At 34.7% G+C, this 20,354-nt stretch overlaps 2 protein-coding genes across 2 annotated transcripts; one reads left to right on the forward strand and one right to left on the reverse strand.

Annotated features, from left to right (window-relative positions):
- The first annotated feature begins 15,229 nt into the window (after positions 1-15,229).
- LOC110618494 (RING-H2 finger protein ATL72) lies at positions 15,230-16,958 on the forward strand. The gene has a single exon (XM_021761633.2). It carries the CDS (start codon positions 16,122-16,124, stop codon positions 16,716-16,718), a length of 597 nt encoding a protein of 198 aa, XP_021617325.1. The 5' UTR covers positions 15,230-16,121; the 3' UTR covers positions 16,719-16,958.
- A 1,407-nt stretch (positions 16,959-18,365) lies between these two features.
- On the reverse strand, positions 18,366-19,636 carry LOC110618709 (chalcone isomerase-like protein 2). Its single transcript, XM_021761923.2, has 5 exons — positions 19,508-19,636; positions 19,340-19,423; positions 19,084-19,239; positions 18,766-18,992; positions 18,366-18,678 (listed from the first exon to the last, which is right to left on the reverse strand). Coding segments are annotated over exons 1-5 (630 nt in total). The 5' UTR covers positions 19,509-19,636; the 3' UTR covers positions 18,366-18,516.
- Positions 19,637-20,354: the final 718 nt, after the last annotated feature.

Here is a 20,354-nt window from a genome sequence, read left to right on the forward strand (position 1 = left end):
TTCAATTTAATTTTTTTTTTATATAAAAAAAAATTGCATGTATATGGATTTTGCAAGGAAAATATGAGATGCTGACTTCACCATAATGAAAATAAAAACATTAATAAAGATATGATTAAGTTGATTTATTTATGTATGGGATTTCAATTAGAATTTAACTTTGATTTTCGCTTAGAAAATATGAGCTGTTAGTATCTTTAACTTTTTATCTTGTTTGTATGGGAACGTTAGCTCTTTAATATAATCTTTCTTCATTTGAGTAGGGACAAAATGAAGTTAGACTTTGATTTTGTTTTAATAATCACCAATTAGGAACGACCACCTTCATAAAATTTCTCAATATTCAATGAGATTCGTTGCATACCAAGTCAAGATTTGAGGCTTCCCTACAAAAGATGGTGGCAATGTCAAAAAGGAACAATTTTTCACAACAGATTGTCGGGAAAAGAAATGGTAAAGATGGGAAGAAGAAAAAAGAGCAATGCCCTTAACTATTTCAAGTTTTAGACCTTGACTTTAGGATTGTTCTCCTTCTTTAGTGCCATACATAGCCAACGGGCTCGTAGTTTGGTAGTTAATGGCATCACACCTAATCTCTCCCTCCTTCAATATAACGTAATCTGCGCTATACAGATTTTATATATTATCGAACATGGTAAAAAGAAATTATATTAAAAAAAAATGTCATGATCGGTAATGACATTATTCAAGTTATTTATATTTTTCTATCCATGAAGAAAATGTATTTATGGTTTCAGTTTTTTTGATGTTTTTGTGCACACAAGTTATGCTAGTAGAAACTAATATTTGTGAACCTAAAGCACCAAAGAGAAACAATCTTGGGACCAAGACCAACTCAAAATGAGATCCACAATAAGGTGGGAAGGATTTTATCTTAATGAATGTCAGTTCAGATCAAATTGAAAGAGCCCTTCACAAGGGGTTGTCTGTTGGTCCGAGTTGAAAGACACTAACAAAGTATAGGGCACTAGCCGCTAGGTTTTTGAGTAGTCAATTTCTAATGGGTAGTTAAGGCCATCCGCAAACAAACCCACTTGGACTTTCCAACAAGATGCATCCCTACCATGTGAACTTTTAATGTAAGCTTGGGAGTGTAGGCCACCATAACTCTTGTAAGGAAACAAGTCACTTGTATTTGCTACCTTCTGCTTGAGTTCTGATACCTGATAACATACTATGTTGCATAGCTTTATCTTCTTGTTTACAGATACTAATGATTCCAAGATACAGATCAACTTAACGGATACGTGCAAAGAGTTAAAAAATACTCTTCCAGAAACGATAATAGTTTAGGGATTTAACTTGGATACATTAAATCTTACCTCTAGGTTGCATAATCACTCAATGATATAAGTACAGAAATTCAAACCATGTCATCTATAAACTGAAACATAACTATTGAAAACAAGAAGGGAAGTACAGAAATTCAAATGGGAATAACACTCCAGACGGCATGCAGCACATGGAACCCCAAATCACTTCTCTCTAACATCAATCTTTTGTTCTCATGAGATTCAATAAAATGTTTAATGATTATCATTTTTATTAATGGCACAAGGCACACTAGGCAACATCATACATTCATAAGGCCTATTACACAAGATAACTCTGTAGCCCATACTCTCTCATGTTGCATTAGGAAGTGAGTTCTATATAAAATCTGTTGTGGAATTGTTAATGTTAGTATTCCTAAAATCAATAGTTCATACCGAGGCAAAGCCACAGAGGGCAAAAAGGAGTATGGTGGAAGACGAATCTATTAGAAACCATATTTAACACAAAAAGAAGGTCAATCTTATCTCCTAACGCGCAAGAGACAACAATATCATAGGTTTCTTGAAACTCAATTTGGGGGGGGAAGCAAAAACAAAAAGGAAGAAACAGATGAAATAAAAGGAAAGAAAACCGAAGAAGAGTTGAGAAGGAAGGAGACAGGAAGGCAGGGGAAAGGAAAAAGGAGAATCGAGAAACAAGAGATAAAGAAGAGATTTGAGAAGAGAAAGGAGATTGGCTAAATGATTCTATGGAAATTCAGTTTGGAGCATTATCTCTAACATTGTGTAATCTTACAACGTTTGCACCTCCCAAAATCCCAGCATTAATGGAAGCAATGTTGCAGGATCTCTTCCAATTGCTGCAGGGCGAGAACACATATCCAAATCAATTGGGCTAGGCCCATATCTTATACCATCAATACTACGACTTATATCCTTTTCAATCTTCTTAAGCCCTCCCAACAACTCATGTGGACCACGTTTTGTAACACCTCTAACTGCAGAATTAAGAAAGTGAGGTTGATCACTCGCTTAGGCAGGTGCTGTCTCATACAAACAACCATGTCAAGCAATGGTAATGCCAGATTTCTTCCAAATGCAATGCCTGACTAAAATTATGAAGCCGGTTGCCCACATTGCTTCCCAAAGCAATTACTACTTCCTGTTCTTGAGAATGAAGCTCCACGTAGCTGAATGGAGAAAACACAAAGAAGATCCCGCAAGGTACATTGAGAAAACCATAAAAAGAACCCAAACACCTGGTGCTATTAGAAGATGTTGGTTTCTGGGAGTAGAGCAAGAGTGTGTGAATGAAACTGAAGTGGTCTACTGATTTTATTAATTTACTGGTGATAATATGCATAATTATGCAGCTTTAATATTACAAATTATCTAGACATTGAGTTTGATTTCATTTAAAACAGACTAATTTGTTTAAATTTCGTTATCTTGGTAGGATTGGAGGATAACAGAAAAAATCCAATTGGGAACCCACATTCTGAGATAAAAGGTGGCCACAATCAAATTCATAAAAGAATACTCTAGATAAGTTGTGTTATGGACTGCATTATGGGCACAAGCATACTTGACAAACAAAGCCGACTTGAAATCCGGGAACCACCAAACAGATAATTCTTATCTGTCAAACTGTACTCAATTTTGATTTTAGATCCTTATATTGGGTTAGGACTCTTAGCACTATAAAAAGGGGGGCATTCTAATGTATCGATCATCTCATCTTATCTTTCATCTCCTATTTTTAGCCATGAACTTGTGTGGCTAAATTTCTCCTTTCAGTTAGAGGGTAATTAAAAGTTCCAGTTAAACGGGTTGTGAGATTGATGTAATTTTATAGTTTCTTCAATTATTAGTATTTATATTATTCCTATGTTTATTGCTTAATATCATTCTGTGGGTTGTTGCATTAAGGCGCCATTGTTTAATTGATAGAATGGTAGACTGCTATTCAGGTTAGTTAAATCCGTAATTGTTTAACTAAATTGAAATAGGTAGTGAATTAGGTTGCGTAAGGCCTTCCTAAGGAATAATATAATCTAACTTAAACGAACCGAGCGTCTCGCGTTTGTTAGTTAGAATCAGGTCCTTTTAATTTTTAATGCAATAATTGGATTAAATTCTAGGAGCGTCTCCTACGGTTGTCCAAGAGTTAGGGCTAGTTAACGAGCGTCTCTTAACTAGTTTAAAATTAAGAAAGGATTGGATACCTGAAGCGTCTTCGATATCTATAACTGGTTTATTAATTAATTTGAGATTATTTTGTATCCGTGATCAACCCATAAAATCTGGAACTAAAATTATTCATTTAACTGAATGTGTCTCATCTTGATTCTCTCTTTTAAATTTAAATTGATTCTTCTTTTAAATTGATTTTATTTATTCCTCTATATTCAAAACCCCCCATTTTATTTTTATTTAATTTATTTCATTCGATAGAATTAATCTATTTAACCAGTCTTTGTGGGATCGACCCTGCTTACCATTATCGCAAATTTTATTTTAAAGCAGGAATTTATTTTTGGTGGTTTCGACGCCCATCAAATTTTGGCGCCGTTGCCGGGGACTGGTTCTAAATTGTTTTATTAATTCTTTTTGAATGACACGTTCTAATCTTGCAGGTAGCCTTGAGTTCAACCCAGACATTGAGAAAACCGCAAGGAAACTGAGAAAAGAGGCTAAACAGCGAAACAAAGATCTCTCATCATCCAGCATTGAGGAACAACTCCCTATTGAAGCACAGGTTGCTGCAGTTGAAGAGGAGATCACGGTTGAAGAACAGGTTGTTGTCGACGAATAGGTCATGGGCACAGAGGAAACAACATCTGACCCGGACGATACCTTTGGTGAATCTGACATGGAAGAGCAAATGGCTGAAGAACAACCAATACAGGATGTTGACAATGTGGATGACCCTCAACCCCTTTGCATCGTGTATCCTGCACTAAATGCACCACTTGAGCTGAAATCAGGATTAATTCACCTCCTTCCCATCTTTAGAGGAATTGAAAGGGAAGATCCTCATAGACATTTGAAAGAGTTCCATGTGGTATGTTCCAGCATGAGACCACAAGGAGTTACAGAAGAACAAATCAAGCTAAGGGCATTTCCTTTTTCTCTAGCTGACAATGCAAAAGACTGGTTGTACTACCTACCTCCGCGTTCAGTTACTACATGGGGAGAAATGGTAAAATTATTTTTAGATCGATTCTTTCCCGTTTCTAGAGCATCTGCAATAAGAAGAGAAATATCAGGAATTAAACAAAAGGAAACATAAACTCTCCATGACTATTGGGAGAGATTTAAACGTCTATGTGCTAGCAGTCCTAGGCATGAAATCTCAGATAAACAACTTATGCTTCATTTTTATGAGGGACTCACGACCATGGAAAGACGGATGATAGATGCTGCAAGTGGCGGTGCGATACGCAAAAGACCACCCCGAGAAGCTAGGGAATTGATATCTACGATGGCTGCAAATTCACAACAATTTGTACCTGTACAAGACTCTCATAGGAGAGTTTCTGAGGTAAGCAATTATTCTGTTGAGTCTAAACTTTCTCATCTAACCACTTTAGTTGAAAATCTTGTTGCAGAGAAGGCACAACAAGCCAAAGCTTGTGGAATTTGCGCTAATATGGGTCATCCCACTGATATGTGCCCATCACTTCAAGAGGATGACCAGCATGTGGATGCTGTCAACGGGTTCTTAGGTCCTCCACAAAGAGAGTACGATCCTTTCTCAAATACGTATAAACCAGGATGGCGAAACCACCCAAATTTTAGCTATAAACAGCAGAATTCTCAAAGTTATCAGCCTAAACAGTTTCAGCAGCAAGCATCTTCATCTAATTCAGCTATGTCCTTGGAAGATATTGTTAAAAATTTGGCAACTAATACTCAACAATTTCAACAGGAGACCCGGATGAGTATTCGCAACTTGGAAACACAAATCAGTCAATTGGCAGTATCGGTGAACAAATTGGAAAATCAAGGTAAATTGCCTTCTCAGACCACAGTGAATCCTAAGCAGAATGTATGTGCCGTTACACTCAGAAGTGAAAAAGAACTGCAGGATGATCCTTGTCAGGTAAGTTTTGGGCACGACAATCCTCATCAGGTAAGTTGTGGGCACAATCGCAGTACAAATCTAGAAACCAAGATGATCGTCCCTGAACAAGATAAATCAGCTTCAGCACCTGAGCAATCTGAACCTCTGATCATTAAACCTCCTTTTCCTCAGAGATTAGCTAGGTCCAAACAAGAGAAAGAAGAAAAGGAGGTCCTTGAGACATTTCGTAAGGTAGAAGTCAATATACCTTTACTTGATGCAATTAAACAGGTACCTCGCTATGCGAAGTTCTTAAAGGAATTATGCACAAATAAAAAAAAAGTTAGTAGGCTACCAAAAGGTTTGTATGGATGAAAAGGTATCTGCTGTTTTTCAAAGTAAAATGCCTACCAAATGCAAAGACCAAGGTATATTCGCTATACCTGTTAAAATTGGCAATATTGGTGTGAAAAAAGCAATGTGTGATTTAGGTGCATCAATAAATATTATGCCTTTATCAGTTTTTCAATCTTTGAATGCTGGTCCATTAAAAGAAACGGGTGTGGTGATTCAGTTGGCTGATCGCTCTATTGTTTATCCTGATGGGGTGTTAGAGAATGTTTTAGTGCAAGTAGATAATTTAATATTCCCTGCTGATTTTTATGTGATTCCTATGGAGGATAATAAATCCTCAAATTCTTCTGATATTTTGCTAGGGAGACCCTTTTTATCTACTGCTAGAACAAAAATAAATGTTTATGATGGCATTCTCACCATGGAGTTTGATGGGAAAATCATTGAATTTAATGTTTATGATGATGTGAAACACCCCAATAATGTTTCTAGTGTGTGTAGAGTGGATGCTAGTAAACTTCTAGTTCAGCAAGTGCTTAAATTGAAATATGGAAATGAGTTGAATACTAAATTTCGTGAGAATTTTGAAAAATCCAGCTCAATAAATATGAAGGAAAATTTTGATTGTTTAAAAGAAGTGGTATATGAATTAAAAGCAAATAAACCGTTACACTATATTGCTTCTATTGAGGAACCACCTAATATACATACTAAATTTTTACCTTCTATTGTGCAGGGGATGAAAATAGAGCATAAATCACTGCCCGGTCAACCACCTCCATTCATAAATGAGAATCGCACTTCATATAGTTTGAAATTATCATTTGAACAAGTATTTCTTAAGCCATTTTATAAAGGATTCAAGGTGGAACCTGCTAAAGAGATCACTTTCAGTGATCCAACACCAATTATCTGATAGCCATGATATTCAAATAAAGTCTAGCTACGACTATAAACTAGAACTACTCTTGCCATTCTCTAGTTAGATTTTATTTTATTTTATTTTTTAAAAAAAAGTTACAGGAGTATATTTGTGTTTTTTTGTTATGCCCATAACTAGCCCTATGATGGGTAAAAAAAATATATATATTTAAAATAAATTTTTTTTTTTCCGTTTTGATTTTTTTTTTATTTCTGTTTTATTTGTTTCATTTAATTTTTTTTTCTTTTCCAGGCGTAAGTGTTCTATAGTAGCCGCACATCATATACTCTCATGGCATCTAAACGCATATCCTCCTCCACCACTACTGATGGCCGCGAGTTCGCACCTTCAATGGGCGCAACCCGTCACATGACATCCTTCCGGGTCCTATTCTAAACTCTATTCCTATTTCTTTATTTATTTATTTTTTTTGTTGTGACCCAAGTGTGGGGGAATAGCTGAACGTATATATGCTTTGGCTGTTTTTTTTTTTTTTTTTTCTCTTTATCATATTGAGGACATTGTGATCCAAGTGTGGGGGAGAGTCTTTCACTTGTTTTTGTTTTAATTGTTCTTTTTGTTTTATTTGATTTGTTTTTCTGCCTAAAGGAAAAAATAATAATAATAAAAAAAAGGTTTAAAAAATTAAAAATAAAAAAATAAAATAAAAGTTGACTTTCAGAGTTAAATTGAATTATTTTAGGTAGCTGGCATAAATATCATTCTCTTATCTTTTTATGAAGATCATTAAGAGATTTTAGCATTTTCTTTATGGTTTGAAATGTGCAAACTTATGTTTAAATGAATTAATATTGCTTGATAAAAGATCAATAGTGCATTCTGAAATTCTACTTTAACCTGCTGCAGTGAGTCTTGATACTACTATCTAGGGAACTAAAAAAAAAAAAAATTATTATTAATTTCTTTTTGAGTGGTTTACCAACATTAACTGGTTCAAATGGTACGGCATTTGATCCCCTTAAGCAAGGGATGTCTCTTGTGGATGGAAAAAGTTAGTGGTTGGGAGAATTATACCCCATAGGAGCCGTCAATAATTCGAAACATACCACTAATAATATGGTTTACCATCACTGGTTGGTTTGGGTGGGTCGGACCCATTCCCCTTAAGTAAGGGATGTCCCTTGTGAATGGAGCAAATCAGTGTTGGGAGAGTATACCCTCGTAGGAGCCGAAAAAATCTCGAACCAAAACCATAGGAAGAAAAAAATAATAAAAATAAAAATGATAAAATAAATAAAAACTGGATTCCTGGGTTCCCTGGTGAAAAATTATAATTTTAAAAAACTTTCTTGGTTGGTTGGGTATATGTTTCTTTATGCACTAATTTAAGAATTTCATAGAACTTAATTGCATGATCACATATTGAGTTTGCTACATTTCAGCTTTTGAAGATTGTATTGGTATTTCTTTTATGATTTGTATACATTGATGAGATTTTGCTGTGAAATGCGGGTTATTTGAAATAAGTTGAGTTAACTTTGTGAGCCATTGATTATGGGTAGTTTTTTGGATTTTTTTCTGTTAATGAGTACATACTTGAGGGCAAGTCTGATCTAAGTGTGGGGGATTTGATAATATGCATAATTATGCAGCTTTAATATTACAAATTATCTAGACATTGAGTTTGATTTCATTTAAAACAGACTGATTTGTTTAAATTTCGTTATCTTGGTAGGATTGGAGGATAACAGGAAAAATCCAATTGGGAACCCACATTCTGAGATAAAAGGTGGCCACAATCAAATTCATAAAAGAATACTCTAGATAAGCTGTGTTATGGACTGCATTATGGGCACAAGCATACTTGACAAACAAAGCCGACTTGAAATCCGGGAACCACCAAACAGATAATTCTTATCTGTCAAACTGTACTCAATTTTGATTTTAGATCCTTATATTGGGTTAGGACTCTTAGCACTATAAAAAGGGGGGCATTCTAATGTATCGATCATCTCATCTTATCTTTCATCTCCTATTTTTAGCCATGAACTTGTGTGGCTAAATTTCTCCTTTCAGTTAGAGGGTAATTAAAAGTTCCAGTTAAACGGGTTGTGAGATTGATGTAATTTTATAGTTTCTTCAATTATTAGTATTTATATTATTCCTATGTTTATTGCTTAATATCATTCTGTGGGTTGTTGCATTAAGGCGCCATTGCTTAATTGATAGAATGGTAGACTGCTATTCAGGTTAGTTAAATCCGTAATTGTTTAACTAAACTGAAATAGGTAGTGAATTAGGTTGCGTAAGGCCTTCCTAAGGAATAATATAATCTAACTTAAACGAACCGAGCGTCTCGCGTTTGTTAGTTAGAATCAGGTCCTTTTAATTTTTAATGCAATAATTGGATTAAATTCTAGGAGCGTCTCCTACGGTTGTCCAAGAGTTAGGGCTAGTTAACGAGCGTCTCTCAACTAGTTTAAAATTAAGAAAGGATTGGATACCTGAAGCGTCTTCGATATCTATAACTGGTTTATTAATTAATTTGAGATTATTTTGTATCCGTGATCAACCCATAAAATCTGGAACTAAAATTATTCCTTTAACTGAATGTGTCTCATCTTGATTCTCTCTTTTAAATTTAAATTGATTCTTCTTTTAAATTGATTTTATTTATTCCTCTATATTCAAAACCCCCCATTTTATTTTTATTTAATTTATTTCATTCGATAGAATTAATCTATTTAACCAGTCTCTGTGGGATCGACCCTGCTTACCATTATCGCAAATTTTATTTTAAAGCAGGAATTTATTTTTGGTGGTTTCGACGCCCATCAACTGGTATTTATACATTAAAAATATAACTGAAAATTCAAATAAGATCATATATAATTTAAATTTAAACTTAAAATTTTTAAATATAATTTTTAAAAATTGTGTGATTTAATCTAATCATCGTAATTCAAAATTGAAGACTAAGTCAATTATTCTAACATTTCTCTTTGACTTATGAGTTGCAAATTTCTTGAATATGAACATGAATGTGAATTTTAATGTGGTTGTAAACTCAAAGTGAGCTCTCAGCTCTCATGTCTTGAATGTGAGCAGAGAATTTCCATCTATGCTCTTGAATGTAAATGAAGAATTTTAAATGTGAATCAAGAATTCCCTTCTCCCGTCTTTGATCTTCTCCGGCATTGATTGTGAATTGGCTTAATTTTTTTTTTCTCTTCGAATCTCTCAAGCACACAGGCGGCTTAAGAAAATTGCTTCCCTGATCCCATTGTTGATTTTTTGAGACTAAAGCAAGAGTGTGAATAAGACTGAAGTGGTCTACTGATTTTATTAATTTACTGATATTTACACATTAAAAATGTAACTGAAAATTCAAATGAGATCATAAATAATTTAAATTTGGCCTTAAAATCTTAAGAATATAATTTTTAAAACTTAACCATGTGATTTAGCCTAGTCACTATAATTTAAAATTTGAAGACTAAGTCAATTATTCTAACAAAAGTATTGTTATTTATAGACTAAATTTCAAACAGGTAAACCTACCAAGAGTTGGGAAGGCCTGTGAATGAGATGCAGAGCCATAAGCAGATATGAAGTTGGCATGTTAGACTGAAAGAGAGGAAACTGTGGATTTTGCATGTTCTAGATGTTGATTGGCCTGGGTAGTGACTGGGTTTGAGAAAAGGAAGATTTCATGTAAGTTATCTGTTGTTGTCATTTGTCTCTGTACTTCCTTCTTTAGTGACCTATGCAGAGCTGTATATCACAGTCATATGGGTAGGAAAATGCCATTCTCCATCACATGTCAGTGTCTTAGATGATAACATGTTGTCTAGAAACTGCATCCACCTTGTGCCCCAATACATTCCACATTTCATGCACTGGAACAACAGAGTGGTCCAGATTGAAGGAAAGGCAGGTCACAGCTATAGTTTGACAGTATTTATGGTCCAGAGTAAACAGCAGCACCAATAGATTTCTCATCAAACATATAACTGGATTTCAAATAGTTGCTTCTGTCTGAAATTTTCTTTCTTTTGACCGAGCAGCAGACTGCCAATTTGCAATGTTCACCCTGAAACAAACGTTCATCGTCAGTTACAACAAGTGAATCAGATTCATGAAACAATTTCTTTGATTAACATAAGAAACAGTTTCCTTCATGAATACAATATTCAAACTTTTGAACACTTCATTTGCAATGCAATCAAACTTGTTGGTGGAAGAAGCCACCGAATGACTGGATTATAATGAAAATGGCATCATCATTGTCAAATGAGGAAGATCGACAATAAGAAACCCGTTTCATGAATCATGTAGAATATTAGATTGTAGTGAAAATGATATGCTCTTGACAAATGACACTTCGTGTAAGACCTTGTAAAACTATATCTCAAAAATTTTTTGTTTCACATAATAAAATATAAATAATTTTTTTTTCTTATTGAATTTATAAGGAGCTAAGTAAAAGAAGTAAGGTTCATGCGCACATACTTAGATTGAAATCATTTAATAGCATGCTGCCTTTTATTTATATAATATTTTTTTCTTCAGGGTGTAAGATGTTCTGATAACTATGCATATTAAGTAAAATTTAGTCAATAAATATTGTTTGGATTTATTACTTCAAAAAACAGTCTAAATATCCACAAACTCTAAAATTTCAAATCTGATGAGCCGATTCTCCGAGTGGGAAAGTATACTCGTGTACTTATTACTTAAAAAATTTATACCAGCTCTTAAAAGCTTCCTCCAAATGTAATATGGGGAGGAATTGGGGGATGGAGAAGGTATGGAGAGATGGATATAGTTAGATCAGTTCACCTAGAAAAGCAGTGGGTTTAAATATGGGGCAGCAAAGTAGGTGAAGAAGGCACATAGTGATGGAATGGAGGTACTCAATTTTAATTGTAGGGAGACAAGTGTTGTGGGTTGTGAGGCTCCACAGTGTAAGGATTGTCCATCACACTTCACAATTGTGGGCCTATGCTTCATTTTCTCTTGGACATAACACAACATCTCCATGTGCCAATACCATCATGGTTTTTCCCTATCCTTGAGGGTAACAATTTCACTTTCTCACAAGTAATTCCATTCTCTACACCCTAGACTAGGCCATCAATTTAATTCAGTTTTTGTTTTGGAATGAAATGGGTATTTCATGAGTAAGATAATAATTTCATCTTAACTAATTTTGATTCAAAACTTTTACTTAATTTTTCAATATAATTCAATCTATACGAAATTATTTTGTATTTGTCAAATCACCTTTTTAAAATATACGATTTATTTAATTTTGATTTCACCTTTTTAATTCAATTTTGTAACACTAATTTTATATTTATTAAATCAAATTCTAATAGAAAAATAAATCAACTTATTTTAACATTTTATTATTAAAATTAAGTTTTAATATTATGAGATAAATATTCAACATTGAATCTAGGGAATTAATTTTTATAATTACTTGTAGTTTTACTTGACCATAATAGTATTTATGCTAGTTGATCACCCACTACAAAGTGGGGAACCTCCAATGTGCTTTTAATTTGGTAAGATGTGATTTATAGTGTATATTAATATTTCTAAAATTAAGGAATGTGAGAATTTGATGACAAATGGGCTAATTAGTTTTTTTTTTTTTTTTGAAGAAAAAAAAGATCCAACTTGCATGGTAATGGTGATCCTAAATCTCAATTATCATACAAAGAATGAGGTAATGTAAAATACAGTGTGATCTAATGTTGTAGAAAAGTATAGCAAATTAGCAGCATCTAAAACAATGGGATGGATGGAATTACTTGACCTTTTGATTAAAGGAAAGACTGAAGAGAGTGGGAGAAGGATTTGGTGCTCTAGAATATAAGCATAAATTTTTTAAGCAACTAATTGTGATTAGTTAGGATCAGGTACCATAAAATCAATTACCTTTTTCTTTCCTCTTGATTCTTAAAAGTTCAATTTGACCCCTACCCATCTACAATTCGAGATTAAATAGTAAAATTTTTAGGGTAAACTGTAATTTAGTCCCTCTGGTTTAGTGAAATATAACCTTTTGTCCCTCTGTTTTAAAAAATCTTCAATTTAGTCACTGTGATTTTTAAAAACTATGACATTAGTCCCTACCGTTAGATTTTCGGTTAAATCAACGTTAATTTTAGTTAAAAAGACTAAAATACCCATTCTCTCTCCTTCCTCTTCCTCCTCTTCTTCTTTTTCTTCTCCTTCCCGATCTCCTTCTTCTTCTTCTTCTTCTTCTTCTTCTTCTTCTTCTTCTTCTTCTTCTTCTTCTTCTTCTCTTTTCCAATCTCCTTCTTCTTCTTCTTCTTCTCCTTCCCAATCTCCTCGATATCCTTTCTTCTTTAGTTCCTTTGTGATGAATTACTCAAGTCGGCTCTTGTCATAGTTTTTAAAGGCAAGTTACCTAATGGTCTTCTCGTGGCAGTGAGGGTCTTGAAGGAATCAAAAAGTAATGGAGAAGAATTCGTTAACGAGGTAGCAAGCATTAGTCGGACATCTCACGTCAACATTGTTAATCTTTTAGGATTCTGTTATGAGGGTGCAAAACGGGCTCTAATTTATGAGTTCATGTCCAATGGATCTCTTGAGAAGTATATATATGAAGAAAATCCCTCGACAGCTAATTGCAAATTGGGATTGGAAACACTGCACGACATTGCAATTGGCGTTGCTCGGGGATTAGAATACTTGCACCGAGGGGCTAGAATTTTTTTAGGCTTGGTACATTGAAATTGAATGCTTTAGCGAATTTTCAAAGTCAAGAATATCTATGGTTATATGCTTTGATGCAAATCCATTGGAAAGTAGAAGGGGTTCAGATTCTTTGAGTTTCTCTCTTCTGTTTTGAGTACTGGCATTTGTTCTTTTGTATTCTACGAATTATTGGTTTAAGAACCATCCAATCACTTCTAACAATTTTTTTTTTGTTTTTTTTCCCATTCTGTGTAGGTAATGTGGTCCAAGCTGCAATTTGGTATGGACTAGTTGTCCATTTCAGAATTTATCCTATAATCTATGCGCTCCCTGTTGTTTTGGTTCTTGATCCATGCTTCTTCCAACCTGGTCAGAGGCCTCTCCTTGTGAATTGGAAATCCAGTCAACAGAAGCCATCACAGAGTAGTTTGGGAGGACCTAGGGAACGTGGTATATGGAGTCTATTGAAAAGGATATTTACAAGAGAGAGAATTAAGTTTGGACTGATTTTCGGAACCGTTTTTCTCTCTTGTACTGCACTTTTTTTCTACTTATATGGATGGGAGTTCTTGAACGAGGCATTGCTGTACCATCTCACTCGTACAGATCCAAGACACAACTTTTCCATCTATTTCTATCACATATATCTCCATTATGAACATGAATTTTCAATTGTGGAAAAGCTCATCTCATTTTTGCCTCAACTGATAGTCCAGCTGGTTCTCATTTTCTGCTTTGCACCAGATCTTCCATTTTGCTTTTTCCTGCAGACAGTTGTATTTGTTGCATTCAATAAGGTTGGTTATCATCTTTCAAAAGCATCTTCTTCGAATTTCCACTTTCTACTGTGTTCCTAATTATGAGAAAATGAGCTATTCTCCTTTTTCTTTGCTTATATGTATATATTTTATTGAAACTAAGGAAGGAATCAAGTTTCTTTTACTACGAGTCAACTACACTCTTCGACTCTGACTTATAACTGTGGTTTCTTTTTGCTTACAATTGTGTGGTGCTTGTCCTCTTTTTCAGGTAATCACAGCACAGTACTTTGTCTGGTTCTTTTGCTTGTTGCCACTGATACTTCCATAGAGCAATATGAAGTTGAGGTGGGTAGGCATAAGTTGCATGCTTGTATGGATGGGTGCTCAGAGCCATTGGTTGTTCTGGGGTTATATGCTTGAATTTAAGGGCAAAAATATTTTTCTACCAAAGCTAGCAAGCTTACTGTTTCTGGCTGCTAATACTTTTGTGGTCGTCATGTTGATCCGGCATCATAGATGTTGTCCGATGTTCAGGCGATTAGAGCATTCAAGTTCAAAGAAATCTGAATGAGCGAACCAGTGTTGCTGGAAATTTTGAGGATCTTTATATTGCTTAGGATAAACACTTCACTTAGGATAATGATTCAATGCATATGCTTACTGTTTGTACAAATGGTCCGCCTGATGATGTTGGCATTTTTCACAAGCCTCACAACATTCTTTTAGACGAAAACTTCTGTCCTAAAATTTCAGATTTTGGCCTAGCTAAAATATGCCCCGAAAGAGAGAGTATCATATCAATGATGGGTACATAAATTACTCAACTATGCTCTTTTCCGATCTTCTTTCTTTTTAAAAAGAAGAAGAAGAACAAGAAGGAGATCGGAAAAGAGAAGAAGAAGAAGAAGAAGGAGGAGGAGGAGGAGGAGGAGGAGGAGATCGGGCAGGAGATCGGGCAGGAGAAGAAGAAGAAGAAGAAGAAGAAGAAGAAGAAGAAGAAGAAGAAGAAGGAGATCGGGAAGGAGAAGAAGAAGAAGAGGAGGAAGAGGAAGGAGAGAGAATGGGTATTTTAGTCTTTTTAACTAAAATTAACGGTGATTTAACTGAAAATCTAACGGGAGGGACTAATATCATAGTTTTTAAAAATCACAGTGACTAAATTGAAGATTTTTTAAAACAGAGGGACAAAAGGTTACATTTCACTAAATCAGAGGGACTAAATTATAGTTTACCCAAATTTTTATGTTAAATCTCTCTCTGTGCCTGTGTGACTGTCCATTTCCCCTCTCAACAATAATGAAGTGAAGTGCAGACACCAAACACAGTATCTTTCTTTTATTTGGTATCTTTACTTTTCTTTTTTTTTTTCTCATATGTATTCCAGTGTCCTTTGCCACATCCAAAGACTAGACCCACTTTCAACAACTCTGTTGTTTCACCTTTTTCACGAATATTAAGCCATCACTCATCTCTTCTCTTCAGAGTAGCATAATTCTTGTTGGAGAGCTTAATTGCAACCCTTTAAAAGCTCATTCTTGTTCTTGAAATTGGGCTTAAAGGTTCTTACTTGCTGCTATTCAACTCTTTTCTTTCCTTTCAGAAGGATGCTTTTTTGATGTCCTTTGCCCCATAACTAAAAGATTCATCTCTCTCTCTCTCTCTCTTGTGTTCCTGTCTAAAAGCAGATCAACAACAACCAAAGCAAGAAACCTCAAAGGTAACACTTTTCTACAGCCCCTTTCCTCAAGCATCAAAACCCATCAATCCTCTTTTTTTTTTGAAAGAAATCCTCCATTACAAGCCCTTGAAATAGAAATCCAACACAAAGGGAAGCTTCTTTAGCAGATAGAATGAACTCTTTGCTTTCAGTTTCCTTCGTGGTTCGATTTGATGTCAAGACGAAGCCTTGGAACCATGAAATCTCCAGCCTATTTGCATAACTTCATTAAAGAAGCTCTAAACAAGTTACACAAGGCCAAAAGGGTTTTCTAAGCTTCTCAATATACGCAGATTTAAAATTATTTGCAGGAATGGTAACTCTTCCTCATCGTCCTCATCGGCTGCTTCTAGATACAGAATCAAGCACACCAGCACCAGCAAATGGAAGCAGAAGTCGCAATAGTTACACAAGCGAGGCCAATTTTGACACCAACATGGTGATAATCCTTGCAGCTTTGCTCTGTGCATTAATATGCGCGCTTGGACTAAACTCGATAGTACGATGTGCCTTAAGATGTAGCAGAAGGTTTGCTTTTGAGACACCTGATGAGGCTGCAGCTCGTTTAGCAGCAACAGGGCTTAAAAAGAGTGCATTGAGACAGATCCCTGTGGTCATATATGGGTCTGCAGGGATACACATCAAAGCCACAGATTGTGCAATTTGCCTTGGAGAGTTCATGGATGGTGAGAAAGTGAGAGTTTTGCCAAAATGTAGCCATGGTTTTCATGTAAGGTGTATAGACACATGGCTGGGATCACACTCTTCCTGTCCAACTTGTAGACAGTCATTGTTGGAGGCACCAGCAGCAAGTTCGGATGGTGCAGAAGCTGATGCTGGGATCAGAATTCATGGAAATGGAGCAGCAGCTCAAAGTGATGTGTCCATGGCTGCAGATGAGGTAGGTTGATCTTGAAATGCTGAATTGGTTGATGTAATTATGCGTACATAGAGATAGAGGGAAATACATACTTGGATGCTGTGAAGGAATCATTATGTGGATTGAAGATTTCTAAAAGGAAATCTTTGTTTGTACATGTTTAGTGGGTGAGAAAATTATGCTTAATTAATTAGGAGGCTTGTTTGTTGTTTGCTTTGTGTTAAAATTCCATGGATTTTATATTAGAATTTAACAAGATTTATCTCCCAACTTGTTTCTGTCATTTCTTATCAAGAGGCTCTATTGTATGAATCCATTTTTTGTTTTTGTGATGAAGTAGCTTCCATGTTAGATATATTTTTATTAAGCCCAAATATATATAGAAGAACATATGGTGTGGTTAAAAAGATATATTGAAAGGTAGGATTTTTATTTATAACTCCAACTCTAACCATTCTTACTTAAGCAAATCAAATTATATTAATTTTTTTATGTTCCTTTATGGTAAGTAAGATTAGAAATGTAATACCTTGGAATTAAGGTGATTATTAAATAAAAGAGTTGATCTTGGCCTAAAGAGAGAATTTATACTCATGGGGGCATGTGCCACCCTCGTGGGGATTCTCTTCCTAACCAAAAGTGGTATAAAAGGGTTTCAGTTAAGTGTTTGGATGGCTTCAATTGAGTTAATTGATTACCCTTACACTTTGGATGATATTTTAATTATAAGCGTTTTCCAAAAAGCCTTATTTTTTGTTTTTCAAAAAAAAAAAATCAATTTCAAAGAAACTTAAATGACAAATTTTAATGCCAAGATCCCAAATACTCAATAGAGTTTAATTAAGATAACTTGTAAAATAAAATTTAAGAGTGTGTTTCAAGTCCAAAGTTGAAAGGAAGAAATGATTATGGATTCCAACCATTGTTATATTAATAGCATTTAATGTATGATTAAATTTGTGAAAAATAAAAGAAGAAATATTGAATGTATTATGAAGATAAGGAAGCTTAATTTATAGTCTACTTTTTCCCTGTTTGATTTGATGGGGCATATGTAAAACAGGGAATCATGATTTTGTGCTTAAAGAATGGAATCTCAAACTCATTTCTCTTTCTTTTCTTTATTTATTTTGTATTTTCTGAAAATCTTTTGTGGGTCCATGATTACGAAAATTCATTCATTGCACTACCTCTGCTCTCTGCACATTTGTCTGCTAAATAATGAAGAGGACATCTCTGCTGTGATTAAGACTTGATGTTTAGCATCATTTTTCATTTGGGTCACCCCCCACATTTCATTTCAAAATATTAAATTTCATTTTCTACTTCCTACATCTAGCTCAACTTTCTTTACTCAATCCTTTCACAAGGGAGGATTCCCTTATGATATTTTTTTGTATTATCTTTAATCAAGTGATGGGTAGGATTCCCTTATATCAATAATAATAAATTTCATTTCCTTTTTTTTTTAAAAGTAATTGGCAGATGGGTCACTCAGTTACAGGATGTATTTTTTTTTTTGCATGCCAGAGAAATGAACTGGGCCAATATGCAAACATTTGCAGAGTTTGTGGATGGCTTAGGCCTTCCCTATCTAAATTGCATATCATACAACTCATTAGATTGTAAGCAGAAGAGCTAAATACTTTTCAAAGCCCAATACATAAAGGCTCAAACTTAAAAAAGAAGCTTAAATGTGCAGGAAATTTTATTTGAGGAAGAAGCAGAACAAAGAGGCTCACTTCATACATAAAGTAAAAGGTTCAAACTTTGATTGATCCCAACTCCCAAGCAATCAATACAAACAGAAACCCAGGAAGGCCCATTTTCATTTAGACAAATGGGCAGAAAGGTTATTGGCCAGGAAGGATATGGTTGTGGCAGACACCCCCCTAGTTCCACCCAAGTACCATTTCTTGATCATCTCTACAACATTCTTATTCTCTACCTTCATCTTTGCCTCCTCTTTGCCTCCTGTGCTAAATGCAATCTGTCCACATTGGACAAATCCATCTAATGGATTAGTACCTGCCCTGCTAAAAAATCAATACAAGCTGTGAAGTTGTAGAGTTTTTACCTCAGCAGCAGCTGGAGAAACTGGGAAGTGATATGTGATAACAGAGTCTTTCTTAAAGTACTTGGACTGGAAGAATTCAACAATTTTCTCCAAGGCTTCTTCTTCTTCCTCTTCATATTTATCATCTGCTGCCAATCTATCTCGCACAGCACTCTCTAGCTGCACCCCATATTGAGATCCTTTAATTTCCTTGATCACCACAACTCTTATGAACTTCTCCACTGGAGCTGCACATTTTAATTGAAAGAAAAATATTTCACTTGGTTATGGAAAATTGTTCCATTATAGATATGCTGCAGAGGAAAATGTGTTAAGCACCAGCAATAAGAGCGTCAAAGAAGTCATCATCTTCTGCTAGTTGATTTCCTGGTTTTCCCTTCCACTGTTGCAGATGCCCAACAACTTCAGTGTCTATATAAACTCCAATTGCTGTGAACTTAATCTGGAGGAAGTGTATTTCAATGTCTGTGATTCCTGTCTCAGCCCACAAGAAACACATTAGTGACAGATTTAAAATTTTAGTAAAGAAAGTGACTTGAATTGCGGAGGGATTTTTTTTTCTTTTTCTTTTTACCTTGACCAAGCAGCGATAAAGGCTTGGAGGTAGTGATCTGTGAAGGAAAAGGGACTTCATCCACCATAACCACTTCAGAACCCACTGCGCAAAACAAGCCAAAATCATTAGTATCTGTCTCAGTCAGCAGTTGTGACAAAAGAGAAAGCTTAGAGAGAGAGAGCTTACTGGTTGATTTTGTAGATTATTTTTGGGGAGTTTGTGAGTTGTGAAGATGGTTTTCAGAGATAGAATTGAGGAGGAGGGTTGATATACGTGCATAATTAAGGTGGTAGGTAGTGGAAGTTGGGTGAGCTTGTGACTCATCTCATTTTCTCTTCTAATTAGCTAACTGCTTTGGAAGGAATAGTGAGCAATGACTTAATTTAATTTTGATGATAATGTTAAGAAATTAAAGAATTAAAAAATATTAATCAATAAATACATACCAGCCTTCATACCAAAAGCATTTGGTGGGTTAGGTATAATATAAATAATTATTATCATCAAATTAATTTGCATTTTTTCTTAATTATGAAAATGTTCTTTTAGAAAAGGGAATATTGCTATGAAAATTGAGTATGTTTTATGGTTTGCATGAATCAACAATTATATCATAGCGTACGAAAATTTTAAAATACATTAAGGTGTTTATACATCTGATTAATAATAAATAAAATATATTATTAACATATATAATAATTTATTTTTATCAAAGTCAAAAGCATTAAATTAAAATCACCATAATTTTAAAAAAATTACTTTGATAATATGTAATTTTGAATTAATAAAAAAATATATGGATCCAGATGCAGAGGGAAAATGGTTTGGTGGAGGTGCAGAGATCATTGAATGAACCATATTGCATACAGGGAGCCAAGCCACGTGATTGGCTGTGTAGCTAACTATCGGCCGCTCATTTTACCTACCCTACTCGTGTGGTTTATAGGAAATAAGGACTAAGGAGGAGGAGCATTTAAGAGATTGGACTGCTCAACACAAAATGTTTTATAATTTTTTTTTATCATAAAAAATT

Source organism: Manihot esculenta, chromosome 7, assembly GCF_001659605.2.
Source record: "Manihot esculenta cultivar AM560-2 chromosome 7, M.esculenta_v8, whole genome shotgun sequence".
Taxonomy (NCBI): Eukaryota; Viridiplantae; Streptophyta; class Magnoliopsida; order Malpighiales; family Euphorbiaceae; genus Manihot; species Manihot esculenta.